The following is a 21689-nucleotide window of genomic DNA, read 5'->3' as shown; positions in this document are numbered from 1 at the left end:
TGCACGTGATCTAAAAGTTCCGAGCCAGCCCGAGCGGCCTCGGGCCATCTGCGCGCTTAATGCTGGCTGCATTCGCTGTGGCATCTGCTATGCCGTCTGCTCCTTCCATAGCTGTGACACAGGCCACAACGCGGACCAAATTCCAACCTAAACAGCAGTTAGGTAGTGAATTATACTTATTTCTGTTGTGATGCAACTTACTGTAAGTGGACTACTTGAGCGTGTGCACATCGTAGATCGGTGTGGTCGTTCCATCACTGTTTCTCCTAGCGAGCATAACGTGTGTTTGCTTGACCTTCGGGAATACGCACATCCTTGACGTGGCTCAGAACACCGATGACAAGAACTGGGTGCGCAAACAATGCAAAATCCAGAAACATGCGAGAAGCGGACAGAAAAGCAAAGAGAGCAAGAGCATGTCAAAAATTTCCGTGTCTAACTTGAGATGGCCGCACTGGCATGCGCCACACGCTGTCGGCTGCTAGCTGCCCGAAAGAAATCGCTCAGACGGTCCCGGGCCGCCCGCAGGCCGCCAGGCACGCGAGAAACAAACACGTGTCCGAGCGATTACGGACCAATGGGCGGAGCTTCCAGTTGGTCCCCCCCTCCCTCAAAAAAATGAATGCGGCGCCGGCGTTCGGGGCCGTACGGGATGTGGAAATCGGTGAAGCTCAATGCGGCGAGCGGCAGCGGGCGAAGGGGGTCGGCGTAATAAAAAACGGACGGGCAAGAGACCTCCATGTGTTGGTTGGTGGGACTACAGCGGATGAATGCAGGGGGTGCGTTTATTAGGCAGTATTTCAGTAGCAATGGCGGGAAATGTAGTCAATTCTTATTCTGATAGTGATAGTATACACTAATATGGTAATATTGTTTGTTCTAACACAGTTGAACTAAAAGAAGGGGCCCGAATGCCAACTGCGGTGCAGGTTTTACAACTTCCCATAAGACTACTGAATACAACTTGAGTAGCAGAGTTTTATTGCATACAAGCCTTCTAAATATGGTCCTCATACAAGGCAGCATGCTTGTTACAGTACTAAAACTGCATGCAAAACATTCAGACATAAAAAATAATTGTAACAATGAAGAAAAAGAAAATTCACGTGATAAACTGCAATATGCTTAACTTGTGATCAGAACACATTTGTTCAAATGCTTAAATACAAGCATGCCTACTATTTTTATTATTTAAAGACACAAAAGTTTCGAAGAGCAAGTTCATTTCTGGAATACAAGATTCACACCAGTACACACGAAGCAACATTTAGACCACTTCGCACTTAATACGCACAATTTTCATATGAACAAGCAACTGTAATTGTCTGCGAAATCCCTGCTAAATGCCACACCATGCCGAGGATGAAAACGAGGCTCACACTCTAGCTTTTCCTGAAGTCTATGTCATTTAAGTGCACATATGTACAGCTAAAATGTGACAGGCGAACCCAAAAAACACTTGTTAAAAGCGTGCTGCAAGTTACAGACATTCAGAAGACGCACGCAATGAAGCAGACACTTGCGCAATAGGTCTGCAACCTCAAGAAAGTTAGTTGAACAAGTCGCAGCTAGTAGTAGTCTGATGACTGGTTACGGTAGAAGACACGTTGACCACCAGGACCAGCTGCAGCTCTGCAAAGTGGAAGCCATGAGGGTCAAGTGCTTGGCAGGAGTGTACGCCATTCGGACAACAGCCCGTATGCCAAGAATTGCCAGAAATCTTAGAAGGACACTACAAAACAAAATGCTTTTTCGTGTGTTAGTAAAGTACAATTTCACAATCTTGAAAACACCACTCTTACCACGATACAACATTTGGCAAGCAAGAAAATGCGCAAAAAACTGCGGGTGACGATGCCAGCCTGAGATTTCCGCACCAAACACTGCGACGTCAATTTTTGAAGGCGTCTACTGGGTTTTACGTAGCTTCTAATCTATAAAATTGCAGCACACTGTTATCGGTTAGTGCCATAGACTAGCATACAAGGCGTAGAAGTCTAAGAAACATTTAATTTAGCCAATGCCGTGTAAAAAGAAAAAAAAAAACCATTTGTGGAACTTCTGACATCACGCACGATTACAGTGGGAGATTTAAAAAAAACTTCAATCTCAATATTCTACGCTAATAATGGACAGTAAAACTTGGGACATTGAAGTTCTCAGAGCACAATTTGTCGATCTAAAAAAACTAATTGTTTTTCTTTAGTGTCCCTTAAACAATAAATGCCAGAGAGGTGTAAATCTAGTAAAGTCACAAGAGGGGATACACATCTTGCCGTGGTGGCTATATTGCTTTAACATAGGTTTTATTTGTCATTACAGTAGAAGCTTGCCAATATGTTCCCGCTTGATACGATTTCCAGGCTCCTACGCTCGGAAGTGTGAAAATTGAATTATCCCAATTCATATCGTAAATTTATTTTTCCCAAGTTTTTTTTTTTTTTTCAGAAACACATCAACAACGTTATACAGTATAGAGCAATGAAAATCGTGCCTTGAAGTAAAATATAAAAATCAGCTTTCTCGCAAGACCGGTGGAACGGCAGTGCTGTGGTGCAATCTTGTACAAATTCCAAATCTGGACGGAGGCGGTCTGTTCCATCGAGTCTCACGCGATTGGCCCATTCGAGCTGTGACAAATGCTGTGATGTTCTATGCGACGTGGGCCAAGGTGCCACGTGACAGTTTTTTTCCTGTTTTCGGACGAAGGCGAAGGAACGGTTAGAGAGACCGTCCGAAAGGAACCGGATAGATCGAAATGGCTGCAAGGTGGCATGGATTGGATTGAAATGTAAGGACTTCCATCTGAAAAGTCGGAAGTCCATCTGAAAAGTCGGAAGGCAACATGGCATTTCCCACCGCCACAGTTTTCCGTCTCGCCTGCGCGGCAGCTGCAGCGGCGGCTTCACGACAGGCCTCGTGCACCTGCCTGCGCCACCAGGCCTGCCACTCCTCCACGTTTTTTAGCGCAGGCCCTTCATGGTTCAGCGCGTCGCCGAGCTCTTGCCATAGCCGCAGCCGGTCGGCGACAGTGATGCCGTGCCGCAGTTTGCCACGAGCTAAGGATGTTCGTCCATAAAGGCGAGCACCAGCGCGCACTGAACCCCCGAAACGCGGATGAGCTGCCTCTGCTGTTGGCTACTGGTGTCGTTGCCCTACGCCATGATAGCGCTCGACTGAGCGAACGGCTTCAAATGTTGCACCACAGAACACCTGCGCCGTTTAGATTTGAATAGTGGTGGATATATGAGAACAGTAACCGCTTGAAACAAGGTTGTACTTTGTTTAGTTCTTTACAACCGATACTTCGTTACATCTAGGTTTGTGTGTATCATGTCAGAAAGACCTATCCCAAAGGACGGCACCTGTAAGGGGTGTCCCACCCAGCATGAACACATGTGAAGTCCGAACACCCGCCTTGTCATTTATGCCAGTGGGTGATAGCACTCAAAGATTCCCACCACATATGGAAATTTAAGAACGAGAATCTTGAGCAATAAGGCAACAATATCTGTGTCCTATGGCAGTCCTTTACTTGCAAAGCACAAGTGCCAGTATAGTACAGTCCAAACTGTTTATAACAAAACTCGAAAGTGCCGCGATAAATGGTTGCTATTCGTGGCGAGACCAAGCTATAGGCGGCAGCGCCGTTCCCGCGAAAGTGGGGATCAGCGGTCAGCGGCGCGTACACAAATACATGCAGCGCTGCTTCGTTGCGTGCCGTCGAGCCGATTGTCGGTGGATAGAATGCGTCGACTACAGTTTACCGTATTTACTCGATTCTACCGCGCCCTCGATTGTAACGCGCACCCGATTTCCACCGTTAAAAAAAAAAAAAAACGTAAGACATCGATTGCAACACGCACCCATTTTTTTCGCTGGCCCGCACGATCACACCACTCGAAAAAACGACTCCTTTCGGGAGCGTCTTCCATTTAAATATGAGGTACGGGCGAAGCTTGTGCCCATCTGACGTGTAACAGAGCATTGCCGTCACTGTAGTTTTACCGTGGACCAATGTCAGCACGCGAACTTGCTTCGCCCCCTTCTCGACGGTTGTGGTGCCAGGCATGTCGAAGTAAAGAGGCGTCTGATCGGCATTATTCCCGATTTGCCCAAGCAGGTAGCCGTTGTTGCGCCGCAAGCTTAGGACGAACCTCTGAAAACTGTGAAGCTTTTCATCATACTCCTCCGCAAAACTTTTCGCATATGCATGTTCCCCTTCGGAGGGAAAAGCGTTTCCTCTTCATAAAGTTAGTTAGTCAGCACCTGCTCGCTTTAAACTGGCTCCACATTAGACCTTTTTCTAAGACTAATTGCATAGCCCGCACTTGGAGCAGTTCTGTCGTCACGGGCCGCTGTGCCGCTCGCTGCTCAAGCACATACTCGCCGAGCAGCTCTTTAATTTGCGGAAACCGACCCTGCTGTGGTCCACTGAAGCCTTTGCGTGAGCTTTGCTGTCGACATTCTTCTGCTTTTGTTTCCGCCGGTCCCGCACGCACGTTTCGGGAACTCCGAACGACCGCGATGCGGCCCGATTTCCGTCCGTTTCCGCACACGCGATGACTTTTCTTTTAAAAGCGGCATCGTGGTGCACTCGAGTTTTTGGAGTCGGCCCTTCCACTCCGTCGATGCTAATGCACTACTAGATGACGGACTCCTCAGCACACGTACGAAGTGCCGCACATGGGAAACACATAGGCAGAAATGGCCGACGCGCCATGCCGACGCACGTAAGGGGCGGCCATTTTGGATTTGCCGATGGCAATAGATTGAACGTATTTTTTTTGTTCGTACTCGATTCTAACGCGCATGCGATTTATGAACTCGCTTAACCGGAAAAAAGGTGCGCGTTAGATTCGAGTAATTACGGTACTGTTAATATCTGCGCTATTCTCTACTGAATCGATGCACGACGACTATGCAAGGTTAACATTACTCACGAGTAAAACGCATTCTGCCTTTCATAGGGTTGCTCGCACTGGGTGTCTCTCTTCACGCTTTCGCACATAATCACGCCTTTGCTGTATTGTTTGTACGTGGTTAGCTCGTGTTCCCCCTATTATGCACTGCTGTAGCATGACTGAACTACTTGTTTACATCTCCGTCATCTGCATACTACAAAAAAGAGAAAGAAAAATCGTAGAAAGCCCGCATATCTGTGTGATTAGTTCAGTACCACCGTTCACTCGGTTCATGAAATGTGGGATAGTCGATAAGTCTAGTCGGGAAAGCTTAGTGGCTGACGGCTCTTTGCGCTGCACTGCGTTTACCATGTGTATTCTCATGTTCACCAGTAAAAATATAAAAATCTTGTATAAGAGCTCGGCAGAAAGCTTTCATAGATGGATTACTAGCATGACAGTGCTACAACAAAGGTCTGGTTAATGGGACAAGCATACTTTTTTTTTTTTCAGACAAAATATGACCACTGCTTTCAGTCAGTTACTAACAATGCCACACGAACGCTGAAGGCAATGTAAAAAAGATGAAATTTTCAATGAAATTATAAGACATTATATATAAGGCATGCCATCTGAATTAATTGCCGATGTCCGGGTTCCTTAAATTGTTCTTAAATCTAAGCACACAGTTGCGCACGGTAACTCTGCTTTAGGTACAGTTTAAGTACCCATGTGTCACAGTATATGTGACAGTAATACAGTAGGCTCTTATTAAATGAAACTCTGTTAATTAAGGGGGAACATGGGTCTTAGGGCTCTCTTTATCTCCATCTTTTTATCTCTATCTCTTCATCTTTAGAGGTGGCATGCTTACTTTGTTTTCCTTATTCCAAAATGTAGTTATTTTGTCTGTAGCTTCATTAGTTCATTAAATAATCAAGCTAATAATTTCTATTGTTCTTACCACAATAGAAAAATAACCACCTGTCAAAAATTTATAAATGACATAGGGGTTGACAGTAGAAAGCATAAGACATACAACATAGGAAGAACTTTTTTGATTTGGTCATTATTTATTATATTACAGTACACTTAACTTCATGGCTCGTAATGTGGCCATTGAGTGGTCATACAAACGACTAATTTCTGCGCGTATGTATTGCATCGCATGTGTGTTCCATTTATGTATGTTATGTATAACTTCGAGTTGCTGGTCACAATAATACCGAGAAATTATCTCGAGACCTGTACGGTACTTCTTTTTTGCAAATAATTGTTTGTACTTCCACCCTGTAACGGCCCACTTCTGGGCTAACAGTATAAATAAATGAAATGAAATGAAATGAAATATTTAATTGCACGGAATCACAAGTATTGCACACAGACGGTTATAAAACATTGGTAGGCCCCTGGGACATAGTTTGGGAACTGGCACCTTTGGGGCGCTTTTTGAGCACACAATGCACATTTTCTGCCGAGGCACATTTGCGTTCAGATGCCGCTGAATGGCGGCGATCTATGTCCTCCATCTGCTGCATGCACTTTTGGCCAGGATTCATGCAGAGCTCCTGCAAGATGCTTGCCAAAGTCCTTTTGCAGCCAGCATTGAACTTCACCGCTTCTGGGACAGCTGACTCAACACTAAAAAGGGATACGTGTCGCTCCTTTGGTGCGAGAGCCCATATCAAGGAGTGCAAGATCTCATTGTTTTGGGTTTTGCCTCTTGGGCACCGTTCAAGCAGCGGCCTGCCGGAGAGTCGGTAGATTGGCAGCGATGCCTTGCTCACATGAGGAGGCGAATTGTAGCGGTGCTTTGAGACAGGCCGGCCCTCGGCCTTTGCGGCATTTTGCCGGCACCAAGAATCTGGACCTTCTGGGCAAATACTGTGGTTACTATCCTCATCATTTGATGTTATATGATAGTAACTTGCCATCACTGCCTTCTCCACCACGTCTATGTCACCAATGTGCGATTTCAAAGCCCAGCCATAGTAAGAGCCGAGTTTTGTAACAGAGTCTCCTTCCTGTCAGCCTCCCTCGTCCACCAAGAAACTCTAAGCCAGGCCCTTTATGCTTTGGCAGAACATTACGAAGTGCTGTTCTCATTCTTTTGTGCACGTCGTTTATGCAGTCCACTTTGTAAACCTCAACAAACCCAAACACTTTGTCCTCCTTCAGGGGCAGGAATGTACGGCTATCGCCGTCTGACAGCACTGTGGTGTACCTGAAACTGTGCTTTTCGAGAGACCTCTTGAATAAAACAATGCCTGCCTCCACCTCCATTTCACCTGCCTTCTTATCAGCATTCTTTTGACACACATGGTTGGCCTTCCACTCCTCATATGACGCGCCATCGACTTTTGGTCCGCGCACGCATCGGGCACAAAAGTTGCAAAGCACAACGTAATCTAGCACAAGTCCGCTGAAAAGTTCGATTACAGTGCCGACACCAGCGTGGGAACTGTGCCCGCGAGTCATCCAAGACCCGTCGTAGGAAAGGGCGATGTTTCCCGGGTAGCTGAAATTCAGTGTGCTGTGCAGCTGCCGAACCGAATTCGCGCACTCAGTAGCGAGCGTCTCGGCAGCTTGAGTTGCGGCAGGCATCAACTTAGTTTTTTTGGTACACCTGCCACGTTTTCGAATGCAGCGCGCGGTGCGAGATATTCATGGCTGCAAAAATATCATTGAACGCCGTTTGCCGATTGCCAGTGCTCTGCATCGCTCACGAAGCCAGAATATTTATAGCAAACGGATTTAGCTTCGGAGTCCCTTCCACTCGCGGCGCGCTCCATGCAGACCCTTTGTCGCTGCAATTCGAGCACGTGAGCACCAGACTGACTGCAAGGCAGTACTCTCGCTTCTTCCGGCCTATTTTCGCGCTGCCACCACAAGTCTTGCACTTGATGTGCTCCAGAAGCAGCGCGTTCACCGAATTTAGGCACGACATGGTGAAAACTGTATCGTCGACCGAGTCGGTCGCGACATCGCTAGCGGACAGAATGTTCGACTTACGGTTCACTGCTGTGGTTGACGCGAGCTCTTGCAGTTGCTCGTTGGCTCTCTTCTCTTCTTTATCAGCTCCAGATCTGAAGGCATCCGTACAACTATATCACGACGGATGCGGCTGGGGGTTTGGTCGCACGCACTCGTCGGCTCTCCAACTAGGCCTAACCCTCGCTCGTTGTCTGCTGCATCGGTGCCATCGCTTGGCGCCGTCAACGGATCATCCTCCACAACTTGCGAAGCGGCAGGGCGTTTGTGGAGGTTAGCGAGAATGGACTTCCTCCTCTTTCCATACATGTGTTTGGACGCAAACTTTTGGAGCGGAGGGCCCATGGTCGCGCCTCGCCACCCACGAACCGTATCCAAAATGGCGCCTCGCAGTGCACCTCTAGAGCATCTAGCAGACAGCTGACGATGAGGACAGCCTATCACATGGCGCTATTTTGTCGCGTGCTTGCTACAACGAATGAGAATGTGCGCTTCTGGCATTTTTGGCGCTCTTTTTGTATTCAACCGACAGGCCTAACAGAGGGGAAAGCGCGCGATATTTGAAGCCGAAAACTTGCTCTTTCCAACATGACCAAGATGGCCGCTCTCGAGGCGCGGTGCCGTTGAACATGCGTCATTTTAGCGTCTGCACAGATGAAAAACCGGCCACCGGGCATGTTTTAAATTCATATTGAGGCTGAAATTCGGTCTTTCAAGATGGGAAACTTGGCAGATAAAAAGAATAGATGTAGATTTCACAAATGCCACATTTCAAAAACCGTTTTTTTTTGACGATTTTTCGCGTTCAATGACCCATGTCCCCCCTTGCAAGTGCACTACTTGTGCCAGTACAACTCAAATGTTCACTGGCCCTGATCACAACCCACTCGAGTTACAAATAACAATGGCCAATATCAAAATCTAGCATTGCGACGTCCAAAGTATAGGAAGTGTGAGAGTTGCAGGGCTGCAAGCAATCTTGTTTTTATCTAACGATGTCGGTCACGGCAACTGACCTGCGAGGGTTGGCGACACCAACACGGATGGGCTTGGAGCCCACCAGGAGGGAGTGCTGCATGTCTACCAGAGCCTCCTGGTATTCGGTCCCATCCGAGAAGCGCACAAAGCCAAAGCCCTTGCTCAGGCCAGTCGGATCCATCACGACTGCAACAGAAACGCGCCACCAGCAGACATCAATGCCAAACCAATAGAACGAAGGCATCTGCTCTGCAAGATCCCAAAAAGCAAACATGATTATGAGGGGCACGCCACATTGAAGGGTTCTGGAAGTTGCAACCACCTGGTGTTCTTTTAATGTGCACCTAAATCCGATACACAGGCCTCTAGACTTCTCCATAACGGAACCTAGAGTCCGGGTACACCAATAAATGGTACACATACGTTACCCTAAACCACTACCTTTGATTTAGCCCATAATGCTTTCTGTGCAGTGGGAAATGTCACAACAGCATTTTATTGTTCCGACACTACGGCAAATCAGTACAGCCTGAATTCCGTCCGCTCGTTCCAGCCATTGATGATGATATCGCGCGCCATCTGGCGTTATCTCTTAAGCGTCAAGCGAACTATTGTTGCACGGAGATTCAATCCAAGCTAAGCCAAAGTCGCAAGTGCGCGTTGCGGCGTGTTTTGCATGTTGTGTCGGTACGATATGGGGCGATACTGAAGCTACACGGCTGCTTTCAAGTTGAAAGCGATAGATCATGCACTAAACAACGGCAACAGGGCCGCCAGTAGGCTCTTCGGTGTCTACGAGTTTTGTGTTCGCTACTGGTGACGGCAGCTGAAAGCCACTAAGACGCGTTGGGCTTGCCATGTGCCTAAAACTGGGATTGATCGTAAACTATTTCTTCAGAAGGAAGCTGCAGACGATTCTGTTAAATAGCCATCAGCCCAATACCGACGTCCTACCCTTTGAGGGCTCCTGCTGAGCGACTAATGCTACCGCTACGCCCGCAACGCCCACAAGCTTTGCGTATGGTATTCTGATTCTCGACTATTTGCTTGCACTTTTTGTGTCTCAAATAAATCTTGCCTTGTGTTGAACCTGTGCTTTTATTGTTGACGTAAGTTTTGAATGGTACTTCTCAAAGCTTGCTGTTAGTTGCTGGCGAGAGAATCCCGATTTAGCGGCCACTTCGTTTTCTTTTTCGCTCTGTACGTTTTGGTGGAAAGTTTCCTCGCGTAATTCTTGCACCCCCCAACTTTGCATTGTTTTTCCGCAAAAAAAAAAAGTGCGAGGATTATGCGAGTAAATGCGGCAATGTTACACATGAAACATTGGGAAGAAGAGCCTGTTAATAAGTGCAGTCTTCAAGAAGGTTACATCAGCTTTGATTGATATGGGGGGTTTAACGTCCCAAAACCACTCTATGATTATGAGAGACGCCGTAGTGGAGGGCTCTGGAAATTTAGACCACCTGGGGTTCTTTAACGTGCACCCAAATCTGAGCACACGGGCCTACAACATTTCCGCCTCCATCGGAAATGCAGCCGCCGCAGCCGGGATTCGAACCCGCGCCCTGCGGGTCAGCAGCCGAGTACCTTAGCCACTAGACCACCGCGGCGGGGCGTTACATCAGCTTTACTTCAGGTCTGCAGCTGTGTTTGCCACAGACTCGTCTATAGCAAGAAAACTGGCAATGGCCAGTAATAAACACCGTTGAAAGCTGTGCAGTACGACGATGTTGTTACAATATATCAAGAAAATGTAAAACGCAATACCACTGACAGGCCCAAGCCTGTTTAAGGCGTCCTGCAACACTTTTCAGAAGTCACCATAACGTGGCTTCACTAAAGCAGTTTATTGCCTAACTGATCGACTGCTGTGAAAATTTTCACTATCCGTCAAGTACGAGTGAACTTGCAGAGATTGTCTTGACATTGTAATCTGCCCTTTTCACGATGCCGAGCGCATGCCCCTTTTCCTAGCGAAAAAGTCTCGAAACGACTCCTGGTCTCGGAGGCCTTCGTTCTATCAATGCCAGTTCTCGGCTCCTACCAAATTCTGCCAAAACGCCATAGGGCAGCACAGCAAAATGGGAAAAGCGGATTGCTTTCTCTCTTCTCTCGCCTCGCTCCGCCGCGATGGTCTAGTGGCTAAGGTACTTGGCTGCTGACCGGCAGGTCACGGGATCAAATCCCGGCTGCGGCGGTTGCATTTCCGATGGAGGCGGAAATGATGTAGGCCCGTGTGCTCAGATTTGGGTGCACGTTAAAGAACCCCAGGCGGCCGAAATTTCCGGAGCCCTCCGCTAAGGCGTCTCTCATTCATATGGTGGTTTTGTGACGTTATACCTCACATATCTATCTTCTCTCTCCTCAATGAGCACGCCGGAAGCTAAGCAGGGAGGGATGGCACACAGGAAAAAAAGCTACGTCACGGTCATATCATGATCTTGAGCACTTTCTTTTTTGCCCTCTAATGTGCTGCTTACTTTCAATGTAATGGTGAGCATGGGCATGTGGCAGCGCCCTGCAGCACCCGCTGTAGCTACATAGCCCACGGTGCTCAAATCAGCTAATTGCTGTGAACTTGGGTACATGGCACAGTCGTTTGGGTTTGTATGTGGCATTATTGACAGAAAAAGGAAAATATTCCTAGCAGACAAAAAAAAGAAGAACAATTACTGTATTCATTGGCCAAATAAGCGCACCCCCAGTTTGGTCGTGAGAAATCGGATTTTTATATTTCCGTCCATAATAGGCACACCACGCACTTGGCCGTGATCAGACGTTCTGCATTGTGTTTGCGCGTTTGCAGTTCGACGCCCTTTCGCGTTAACTGAAGCGATGAGAAAGAAGAATTTCAGCCTCGACAATGGGCGTAATCTAGGTGGCCTGAAATGTAATCGACGAATTTTCGCGATAGCGCTTTATTTTCGCAGCTTTTTCTCTTTTCCCCGTTTGGCAACATAGGTTTTTTTCATGTTGATGTTTGGAAATTTGAGGGCACACTGCGCGTCGCATGCCTCGATTCTCGAACACCCGCGGCTGAAGAATGCTGTAGTGCCTTAGGCGACATGTGTTATCAGCGGTCTATGCTGTAGTCATAAATAACATTTTCGGATATTTTATTTTGCCGAAAGGTGCACCGCGAACTCGGGGCTGGATCTTTTTGGGGAAAAGAGGTGCGCCTATTATGCGAGTAAATACCGTTATTACAGGCTCGTGTTGCACTGTAATGCTTGGCTCGTGTGTTCTCAGGGGCCTCAATTACTGATCAGCAGCCTTTTCGGACCATGCTGGGCCTTTTTTGTTCAAGGGCCCCTTTACGTCTGAACTCACTACATTGAAGCGGCTTTGCAAATTAGCATCAAAATGCGGAAGCAGATCGCATCTGTTCTCACCTTTGGCAGCTCTGACCGATGGGTAACGCTGTGAGAATGCCTGGTAAAGCAGTGTGTCGTCCACGTCGGCTGAGAGGTCGCCCACGAACATGGACAGCTCATTTGACCTACAAGGTGCACAAGGAGTACATGCCCAAAGTGGTGAACATGTATGCCGCTTCACATGCAAGTGGTGCTGAAACCTCGTCATAATTTACATGATGCACTGCTGAGCCAGCTAAGGGGGCAGACTGCTCTTTGGGACCAAAAAGTGACAAAAAAAAAATCATTCTTTAAAATTGACGTATTTGGTATCTGCAAGTATTTTGCTATCTCTCTGCAAATTTTTACACACCAGGAAGTGGTAATTTTTCTGTAATGTTATTCTAACTGTCTAGATTCTTGGTGCTGTTAACATGCAGAACCTGCAAAAAAATGTGGAACCAACTTCGAGGCCTCTTTATAACTTGCCGGCACCTGTGTTAGAAGCTCTGCTACAAATTTATGAGCACGCTTATGAGGATTGCAAAACATGCACACCATGATTGTTGCTTTTTGAAGAAGCTGTGTTTTTTTCAGTTTTTTCCATTTTTCTCAAAAAAGTAAATTTACAACTGTTCAATTTTGAGGCCTCAATATCTCTGCAGCTAGGGCAGGTACAACAACAATTCTTTTTGCAATGGAAACCTGTATGTGTGTAGGGTACAAGTATGGGAGCAGAATTTAAAGAACAAGCCTTTTTAATTAATTACTCATCAAAATTTTAACACAATTCCAACTGCTTTTGAAAATGGATAGTTCATTTTGCTGTAAAATAATAAGAAAGGCTTCAAAACAAAAAAACTCTTGCATTATTTTAATCTATAGTCATTAGTCTATGTAAGGATATTTTAAATATCACTTTTAATTAAGCACTTCTTTTTCTATGGCGGCCTTAAACAATAGGGGGTGAACTCAAAAATAAGATGACTTACAGAAAAACTAATTAAACATTTGAAATCAGCAGAAAAAACTGCATAATTCTGTGCAGTTTGATCAAGATCACTGAAGAAATAAACAAAAAATGTCTAAGAGCAGTCTGCCCCCTTAAATCATGCTTAGGTATTATGGCTTAAGACATAACCACATCAAGTAACGGGGGTCTTTCCTGTCAGATCACTTCCAAGTATATACCATATTTTCCACTATTTTATGTGCCTGACTGTCTACAACAATGACTGGGCTGAGTGTTTAATTACGTCAACTGCTATTTGTAATAAGGCTATCCTGTTTATTACAGACTTTTTATTTACCTATTTGGCAAGCAAGTTCAGTGTAGCTGAGTGTATGCATTTGATAATTTGTATATACATATAAGTAAGGCATTAATTAAGGCTGACATACAGTACATATAAGTAAGGCTGAACTGCCACACTTACCATACTTTCCAAACTCATCAACACCCATGTTATTTTTTTTTTTTTCCTAAGAAAGGTGAAGTTACCTACTACAAAGAACTACTTTATCTCGTAACAGAGATTGTATTCACAGCACGCACGCGAGCTCGAACACTGTCCAAGGCTTGTTCAAAATCAAATCACTCGCACTCGAAAAGGGCCGAGATCCTACGAAAGCCAAATTTTCTTTTGAGCAAGACTTAAAAGTATGCACTCGTGCCAACGGAAGGGAGAGAGCTCATTTTGAAATAGAAGGTTCACAGTGAAATAAGATGTATAAGCTTTTCACTTCACTCTTTCATACGTCCTTGGAGACTGAAAATTGTCTATGAAAAACAAATATATCTGTACCACCTAGAAGCTCATGTTGTCTTCAAACCAGTCTGAAAAGCAAATAAGCGCTTGCTTAGGTAAGCTTGTTCTTTGTCTTCACTCACATACATCTTTCCTCAACAGCGAAATTCGCAGTAACAGCGCTTTTTCGAAAACTGAATCAATTATGCTGAGGAAGGGTACGTACTCACTACAGCAAAAGCCCACTGTTACGTTCATCACTTCTGTGTTCTCTCTGCTGTTACGTTGTCTTTTATCGGTCCCGACACAGCTCTCATAGAATCCCATGTACGTTTTGCAAACCCCGCTGTTACATCGCGACTGCGAGAACGTTCCTGCACGATGCGTCGCAACCTAGTCTGCCGAACCCGCCCGGGCATCGCCATTTTGATTTGACAGTCTTGGCCTGTCACTGCTACGAAACAGGCTGCAAGAAGCCGCAGGCAAGTTGGAGAGGCCGCCCTTGGATGGCCATTTGTGAAAAGTGCTATCACCATCATCACTGCGCTTACAACGGAAGTTTCACTGCGGAATGCCGGAAGTAGTCGACAGTCCCACTGCCGCACGTTGCGACTCGTCTTCAGTCGCTGTTGTGTGCACTAAGCCTGTTACCAATGAACTTGTCAATGCAATCTTTGTCAAGCTTTAATGGCGTGGCGTAAGCTGAAAGCACTTCCCTTTGAGTAAGCTGGATATATTTAAAGCAATTGACAAGCAGCCAGCACGAAAAAGGGTCGACATTGCCAAAGACCTTGGACTGCCACTGTCAACGCTCAACAGCATCGTCTCGAAGCGTGCCGAGAATGGAGGGATTGCCGCTCTCTTCGGCCCGAAAGCTAAGCGAGCTCGTGCCGCTAAGCGCAGGAACCTCGGCGAGCCTCTTCTCACATGGTTCAAGCAAGCTCGCGCTGCTGGTATCAACTCCGACGGCAGCATTTCAGGGGAGAAGGCGATGGAAATAGCCAACAAACTGGGGAGCGCTGGTTTTGGGGTGTCAAATGGCTGGATCAACAGTTTCCACAAGAGGCACGGCATCGCTTACAAAACGGTTGGACTGCCAGACAATCGCAGAGATCATTGCAAACTCGAATGCAACAGCTGACGGGGACACCGATGACAACGACGAGCACGAGCCACACTGTGTTTTCTTGGCTGTTACGTTTTTCCTACTCGGTCCGCTGCAAAACGCATGAACGGAGTTCCACTGTACTCGGGAGGCCTAGCTTCAATTCCTCACAAAAAAGAAATTTCAAAGTTCGTTTATATTTGCAGATATTGACAATTATCTGACAAGAAAAAAAAGGCGTTTCTTTGAATTTGATTACCAAGCAACTCATAAAACCTAGTGTCACAGAACGTTACAGGGATACTGGCACAAATTTTCGGCTTCATGCTTTTTTTGCTGCAATGTGTTCCTGGGGGCCTGTTAGTCATAACATGACATCATTTTTGGCAGCGTGCGACAGACAATTAGTTACAGGTTCGTTATTACCGACCTGTGTCAATTTCGGTTTTAAAAACCATGAATACCTAGCAGATGCAGCGCTTGACTATGTCAGCACACAGAACTGGGATGCACCTCAGTGTGGTTCGCATCAAGAAGTTTTTTCGAACAGGCAATGCCTTCAAACACAAAACCTTTAACTCGTGCGCCGCGGCAATGGACTCTCGAGCAGCTTCTGAGTAAACAGACTGCTGGAGCAAACGCAACCAAAGGAAAATGGCGGCTATGACGTCATCATAACTTGTTGCAGCGTGGTCACGTGAGGGAAGTAGCCCCAACGGTCTCGTTTGAGAGTGTCAATAGCTCGATGGAGTCGATCATTTATGCAAACTTTAAAACTAATTTAAAATGCCTTCCAAGCTATATTGGCTGTTGATATTTTGCAGATGATATACATATGTTCACGGGAATTGATCCCGTGGACTTTCTTGGGAACGAAATTTTTCTGTCAGTACCCCTTTAACCCATCAGCTTGGAGTGAAACACTCACGATGATCCATATTGGGGGCGGCCGCCGCCGTTGGCGTAGCCTTGTTGTTGTTGATAGCCTCCGCCACCACCTCCTCCTGTGCTGTTGTTTGCATGGTTTAGCCGGAATGTCTTCGGCTACAAAAAAAGAAACAGCTCAAATACACTGGTATGCATTTACCCCCCCAATCACAACAGAGAGTCGTCCAAGTGCCACCACTATTAACAAACCCTTTAAAATGCCAGTGGCAAAGGAAAATCAGCTGCTGTTGAAGGGCGACTTAAGTGAAATCATGACTTAATTTAGATTGATAAACTGTACTATGAAAACTAATGTCATAAGTTTCACTACCACAAGTTCTCTATAAGTGGAGGAAATCTAAGGCCGAAAATTCATTTTTAAATATTGCGCCAAATTTGCTGCACAAGACATCGCGAATTTCAAAAAGTACTTTTGAATATTTTCACGAGTTAGGCTAGATTAAATTTGCTGAAACATCTCATGTTAGCTCTATGGCACCACATATGACAATGTACTTCATTTTTTTTTACAATGTATTAGAACCTATATAGCACCCAGCAGACATCGTCAAGATCTCAAGTCACGCTGTTTGGTGAAGGAATTTCAAGGTGGAGACTCCTACCACAAAATATTTTTTTTGTGCGTTTTCTCACTTACCAAGTGTCATATCGCGGGTACGAGTGGCATTTTCGGACTGCGAAATTGTGCTTTACTGATCTATGAAAAATCGTTTGTCTCATTATCCTACATTCTAAATGCGAGTATTTGGGGAATGTTTCTGCGCCACACACACGCACACACACACACCAATAATGGTGATGATTTGTAGGGTTTAACGTCCCAAAACCACAATATGATTATAAGAGACGCAACACACACCAATAATTGTCATCTGCGTCGAGTACTTTCCTTACGTTATCACCACGGTTCTTGTAGTTCCCAGTCACAACAGGTGCGCGTGATCGGCGCGGCATAGCATTCTCGATAGAAAAGTGGCCAGTGCCGGGTTTTCAAGAAAGTAAATGTGGGCAAGTCAGATGACGACTGTTGTTGTGAGGCAGAACTACTCCCCAAATACTCCATTTTTTCTCAGAGTGTACCAAGACGCCATGGCACCCAATTCTCAATCAAAATCTGCTCTATGTGGATTGATTCTTGTGCACTCACACACAATCTGGCAGAAATTTAGCCCGTTTGATTGAGCACTTTATCTACAAGTCTACACTTTTATAAATCCATAGGCGGCCTTCGAGTCGGGCAACAATAACACACTCAAGATCCGGAGCATAACCAGCTGTTTGCAATGAGCGTGTCAGCATTCTGTCAAACGATTTTTTATTTTGTTTTTGGCAGCGTATGCAATAATGGTATTTCAACCTTCACCAGCTTTACACAGAAACTAACTATTTGAAGCAGCTGAAGCTTTGCCAGAAGATGACGGCCGTGCTCTATGCAGCATGCCACACGTGTAGCATAATTGAAAGTTCTTTACGGGCCATTTTTCTTATATTTTTAGGCACAGTAGAGACTTCTATTTTTCGCCAAATACTGCTAAATATTGGGCGACCGTGCCACGACCCGAACTGTCTAGTTGTCTCTCGCAATACGTACCTGCATTGCATTAGGAATTGGTTTCCCATTGCAGCGCAGCAACGCTCGCTCCGCGGCTTCTTCGTCACCAAAGTCCAGGAATCCGTAGCCTCTCGGCAACCTGCTTGCAAACAATGACAGAGGTGTGATTTTTTTTTTTTTGAGCCACTAAAGCGAATTCCCAATCAGGGGTAACGAAAAGTACAACGGTGCCAGTCCGTGCCGACGATCGATCAAACGCAGGAGTCGCAGCTGAAATCAAAAGGAAGAAGAAGCAGTACGGATAAAAGAAATAGCACGACACCCCAAAAAAACACTGCTGGGGTGGAGCGACTGTGTGTCCTCCCCTGCAATAACACACACAAACGAGATAAAAGGTCATGGCGACAGCCATGTCTGGGTACCCAGCGTCCAAACCTATCTGTGACGTACGTCAGCACTAAATGAACTTGGTTTGAAAGAATTTTTCATTTACAACACAGTTTTGTTCACTTCGTGGTTGATACCTAAAAAAAATGGAAGATAAATTTACACCGCGAAAATGACTGAAACCTCGGAGCTAGTATCATGCCGTGATGTCGCTTGCTTCAATGTATGTCCTCATAATTTGGTGGTTATGCATAGTAAGCTTTGAAACATTAGTTTCAGTCGTAAATGCTTTCAGTAAGCAATGCAATCCATATGTGCCACTGAAAAACGAACTAGATTTGTGCAGGTGTTGCCAAAGCACGATCATGATGGCTTGCGGTAAGAATTTCAGTGTGGCATTGCCACTGGCCTCACTTCATTTATCTTTTCGAAATTGCTGATCTTGCTCCTGGTAAGAAGACTTTAGTTACCATTACTGGAGTGCAACTTCATTAAACAAAAGAACCCAATTGACCATTTGCAAAAATCTGCAAGGCAACTTTCCTGAGAAGTTGTTACTCGTGTTTTTGCCTTCTCCCGAACCCCCCACCAGCCCCTTCTTTACGAACGACACGTGCCTCACCCACCATGCGATCGGCTTTGCAATTGTTGGGGGAAAAAGTCGTTTTGTTGTACTCGCATGCCTTCACTGGAATAGGAGTGGTAAAGGCACAGTGAGCGAAAAAAAGCAATCTGCGCACAAGAGTTTTTCGTTTGAAAGCAACCTTGCAGAAAAGCCGCCTTGTAAAATTTTGACAAATGGTCAATTACCTTTACAAGAACTTTACTGCTGTTCACAAACTACCCTGAAACGGTACGTTAATTATGGCATTGAATATACACACTCTAAAAAAGTTGTGTTACACAGCCCAACTCCTCTTAAAATAATGAGCATGTATAACATATGCAACAAACACTGAACATAGTGCATAAGCAAATCACACAATTTCCCCCATAGGTACATATTTCAAATGCAGCAGAACCCTGAAAAACTCGTCACATATGTATGTTCTAACGGAGGATAGTACTGATGGACATCACTCAAACACAGCTTGAATGAAAGAAGGGAATGAACCTGCTGGCAGCAATTTGGCTTTATGACCACTTTACTTTCTTCACATTTTAACTATTACAAAACACTTATAAGAGTAAAATACCTTCCTTGGCTTCATTATATTTTGGTTTTAATTAAGGTTGTATCAAACACAGCTTGCACTTCAGTTTCTTAGCACAAGTGGGCATACAGCCAGCACTGCATACTTACCTGAAGTGCCCATAGGGGCTGAACCTTGGTATCTAAGTGCCTGCTTGGCACTCCCCAAAATACTCGCTCGGCTGAGCCTCTGACTCTTTACAGGCCCGAATTTTTTACCCATTCCTGAAAGGGAGAACCAGCAATGTCCCATTTAGTCATGCTTCTTCCCATAAATGTTACAGTAAAGTGGCTATGTAACCAGTGAATTAATCACTGCTAAACGTATCTGAAGCACATGTGCCTTGGTAATCCCGCCTAACACACGGGGAAAGATGTTACTGAAAGTACCGATGGAAAGACGCCCGCAAAAGGCTTAAGAAATTGAGCATCAGCAAAACATACTGCAAGCATTGCATTAGCGGGCGCACAGTGACAACACGAAGCACCTTAAGGCTTGTTACGAAAAGTGCGGTGGACCTTTAGCTAAATTCATGCAAACAGAGAAAAAGTGCAACATGGTGGGCAACCGGGCCCATGCGTTTCAAGCAAAACGTCGATATCTGAATAACGCATCAAAACCGCAACAAGACGGAGTTGAAAGTTCCAAGTTAGGAGCCAGCCTCACAGTGCACGAAATTTCCTTTTAATCTAAGTCGTAAGCCGTGCAGGCAGAGGAGGAAAACATGGTGACCAACGCTGCGCGCGCGATTACGAGCTTGCGCCAACGGCTGCTCACCCCGTGAGCCGGTCTCGGATGATTTTCACGTGAACCGGGTTCTCGCCCATCATACTGAATGCCTGCTGCACAAAGTACTCGTCCATGGTAGGCTCCAACTGGAAAGATCGGAAAGAATAGATTGAAACGAGGCAGGCTTACAACCGTTGATCACCTCCCACCACACACACACACACGGCTTCGCCGAATTTCGAATACTGCTCCGCCCCATGACGCGATCAGAGTCCGATAGCTCATATAATGTGACAGGCTGCATTAGAGCGCCCGATACACGTTGCGAAGGCGCAGTTTGCCCCTAGGAGTTTCTTCTAAGGTAGGGCGCACCGACGTGAAACGGTTAACATAACACACTCGTAAATATACGCCACTGCCTTTCATCTCGTATTTCTCGAGCTACGGGAGACTAGAAAGCAAGAAGTCGCTTGATCAGCGCGAAAATCGGGGCTCTAGGCATTAATGGGAGCGATGCTCTAGGCATTACTGGGAGGAAAGAATCACGTCTACATGACCCCGAAAAGTTTACTGAACTTTATCAGCGTATATGGTGAGGCATTCCGGTATACTCACGTCCCCCATCCAGAGTGTCGACGCTGACCCAGCCATAACAAAATGTGAGGTAAAACACGAAGAACAGTCGCGCAGAAGCTCGCGCAAGTCAACGAAAATGGGATACGTGAAACGTGGGTGCACTCTGCCTAGACAAGCAACGGGGGCCTCGCACCGCAACGCAACGACGACGTCAACACAAAGCCGGGGAGAAGAAAATAAATACTACCGCTGTCTCGGCATGCGCGTGCGCGCACCACGGTCCGCTTTACACAACGATGATGATAGCTGATGCCGCCAATGACAGCAATGTTCTGTGCTGATTGCAACCACTGCACTCATGAGTCATGTGTGCAATCTCTTCAAGTGTTTGCAAAAGTGTCTGCATCGAACAATCAGAAACAGATTTCAAAGCTCGACAAGCGTGGCGATGTGGGCTTGTTGGTGAAACATTTGAAAGAAATTTATGTAGCGCGAGGCGAAAAAACGAACACAGGAAAGAACAGACTGACAAGACAGAGCGCTACTATCAACAATATTAGGGTGCTGTTTTCAGTGCGTGATAAACTTGGGAAATTGTGTGTGCTGACGAATCCGTCACGTGGGGAAAGGGTGTTGTGCACAAAAAGGCATACACACAAATTTGTGGAGTGCATTTCGTTCGTCATTTATCTTATTCTGTTCACATGTGGGAAAAAATATGTCGGCCAAACCAGTAGGTGTGTGAATGAGCGATTGAGAGAACACAATTACAAGGCGAATAAACTGCCGCCAGAAGGTTTTCTCGCTCTTCAAATTCACGCGTGTGGCTGCCGGCCTTTGTTCCAGGATACAATCATTGTTGGTCGGCATAAGGATGAGATGACTCGGTTGATCATAGAAGCCGAACTTATTGATGCTCTTGGAGATGTATGCATTAGCAAGCCTTCAATTGCCTTGTCACCCAAGGAACTGGCGTTCCTGCGTACGCAGTGATACGTGATTTTATCTGTGAGGTTTTTCGGTGTCCTATTTATCGTTTCTTCTTGTAGGTAGATGGCATGGTCGTGCATGTATCTGAATTACACGTGCTTATCTGCGTGGTCACCTGACGATTACTGCTTAAAAGCAGCTTGGAGGTCGAAAATAAACATGTTGTTGATAGTAGCGCTCTGTCTTCTCAGTCTGTTCTTTCCTGTGTTCGTTTTTTCGCCTCGCGCTACATAAA

The 21689-nt window shown here is 45.9% G+C and overlaps 1 protein-coding gene across 1 annotated transcript; it reads right to left on the bottom strand.

Annotated features, from left to right (window-relative positions):
• Window positions 1-958: 958 nt before the first annotated feature.
• LOC119163480 (tRNA selenocysteine 1-associated protein 1) lies at window positions 959-20673 on the bottom strand. The gene is made up of 7 exons (XM_037415482.2): window positions 20504-20673; window positions 19937-20034; window positions 17619-17718; window positions 16008-16123; window positions 12266-12372; window positions 8912-9059; window positions 959-1632 (listed from the first exon to the last, which is right to left on the bottom strand). The coding sequence occupies exons 1-7, from the start codon at window positions 20537-20539 to the stop codon at window positions 1569-1571; spliced, it is 669 nt and encodes a 222-aa protein (XP_037271379.1). The 5' UTR covers window positions 20540-20673; the 3' UTR covers window positions 959-1568.
• Between the last annotated feature and the right edge of the window lie 1016 nt (window positions 20674-21689).

Source organism: Rhipicephalus microplus, chromosome 9 (assembly GCF_043290135.1).
Source record: "Rhipicephalus microplus isolate Deutch F79 chromosome 9, USDA_Rmic, whole genome shotgun sequence".
NCBI classification, from domain to species: domain Eukaryota; kingdom Metazoa; phylum Arthropoda; class Arachnida; order Ixodida; family Ixodidae; genus Rhipicephalus; species Rhipicephalus microplus.
Note: the sequence above shows the minus strand (reverse complement) of the source record. Positions and strands in the feature narration are given on the sequence as shown.

Coding starts and splice junctions, on each gene's coding strand:
- LOC119163480 (XM_037415482.2), bottom strand. CDS start 20,539: ATGGCTGGGTCAGCGTCGACACTCTGGATGGGGGAC. Junction 17,719..19,936: donor ATCCGAGACCGGCTCACGGG/GTGAGCAGCCGT, acceptor GTTTGCAAGCAG/GTTGCCGAGAGGCTACGGAT. Junction 12,373..16,007: donor CGCCCCCAATATGGATCATC/GTGAGTGTTTCA, acceptor TGCACCTTGTAG/GTCAAATGAGCTGTCCATGT.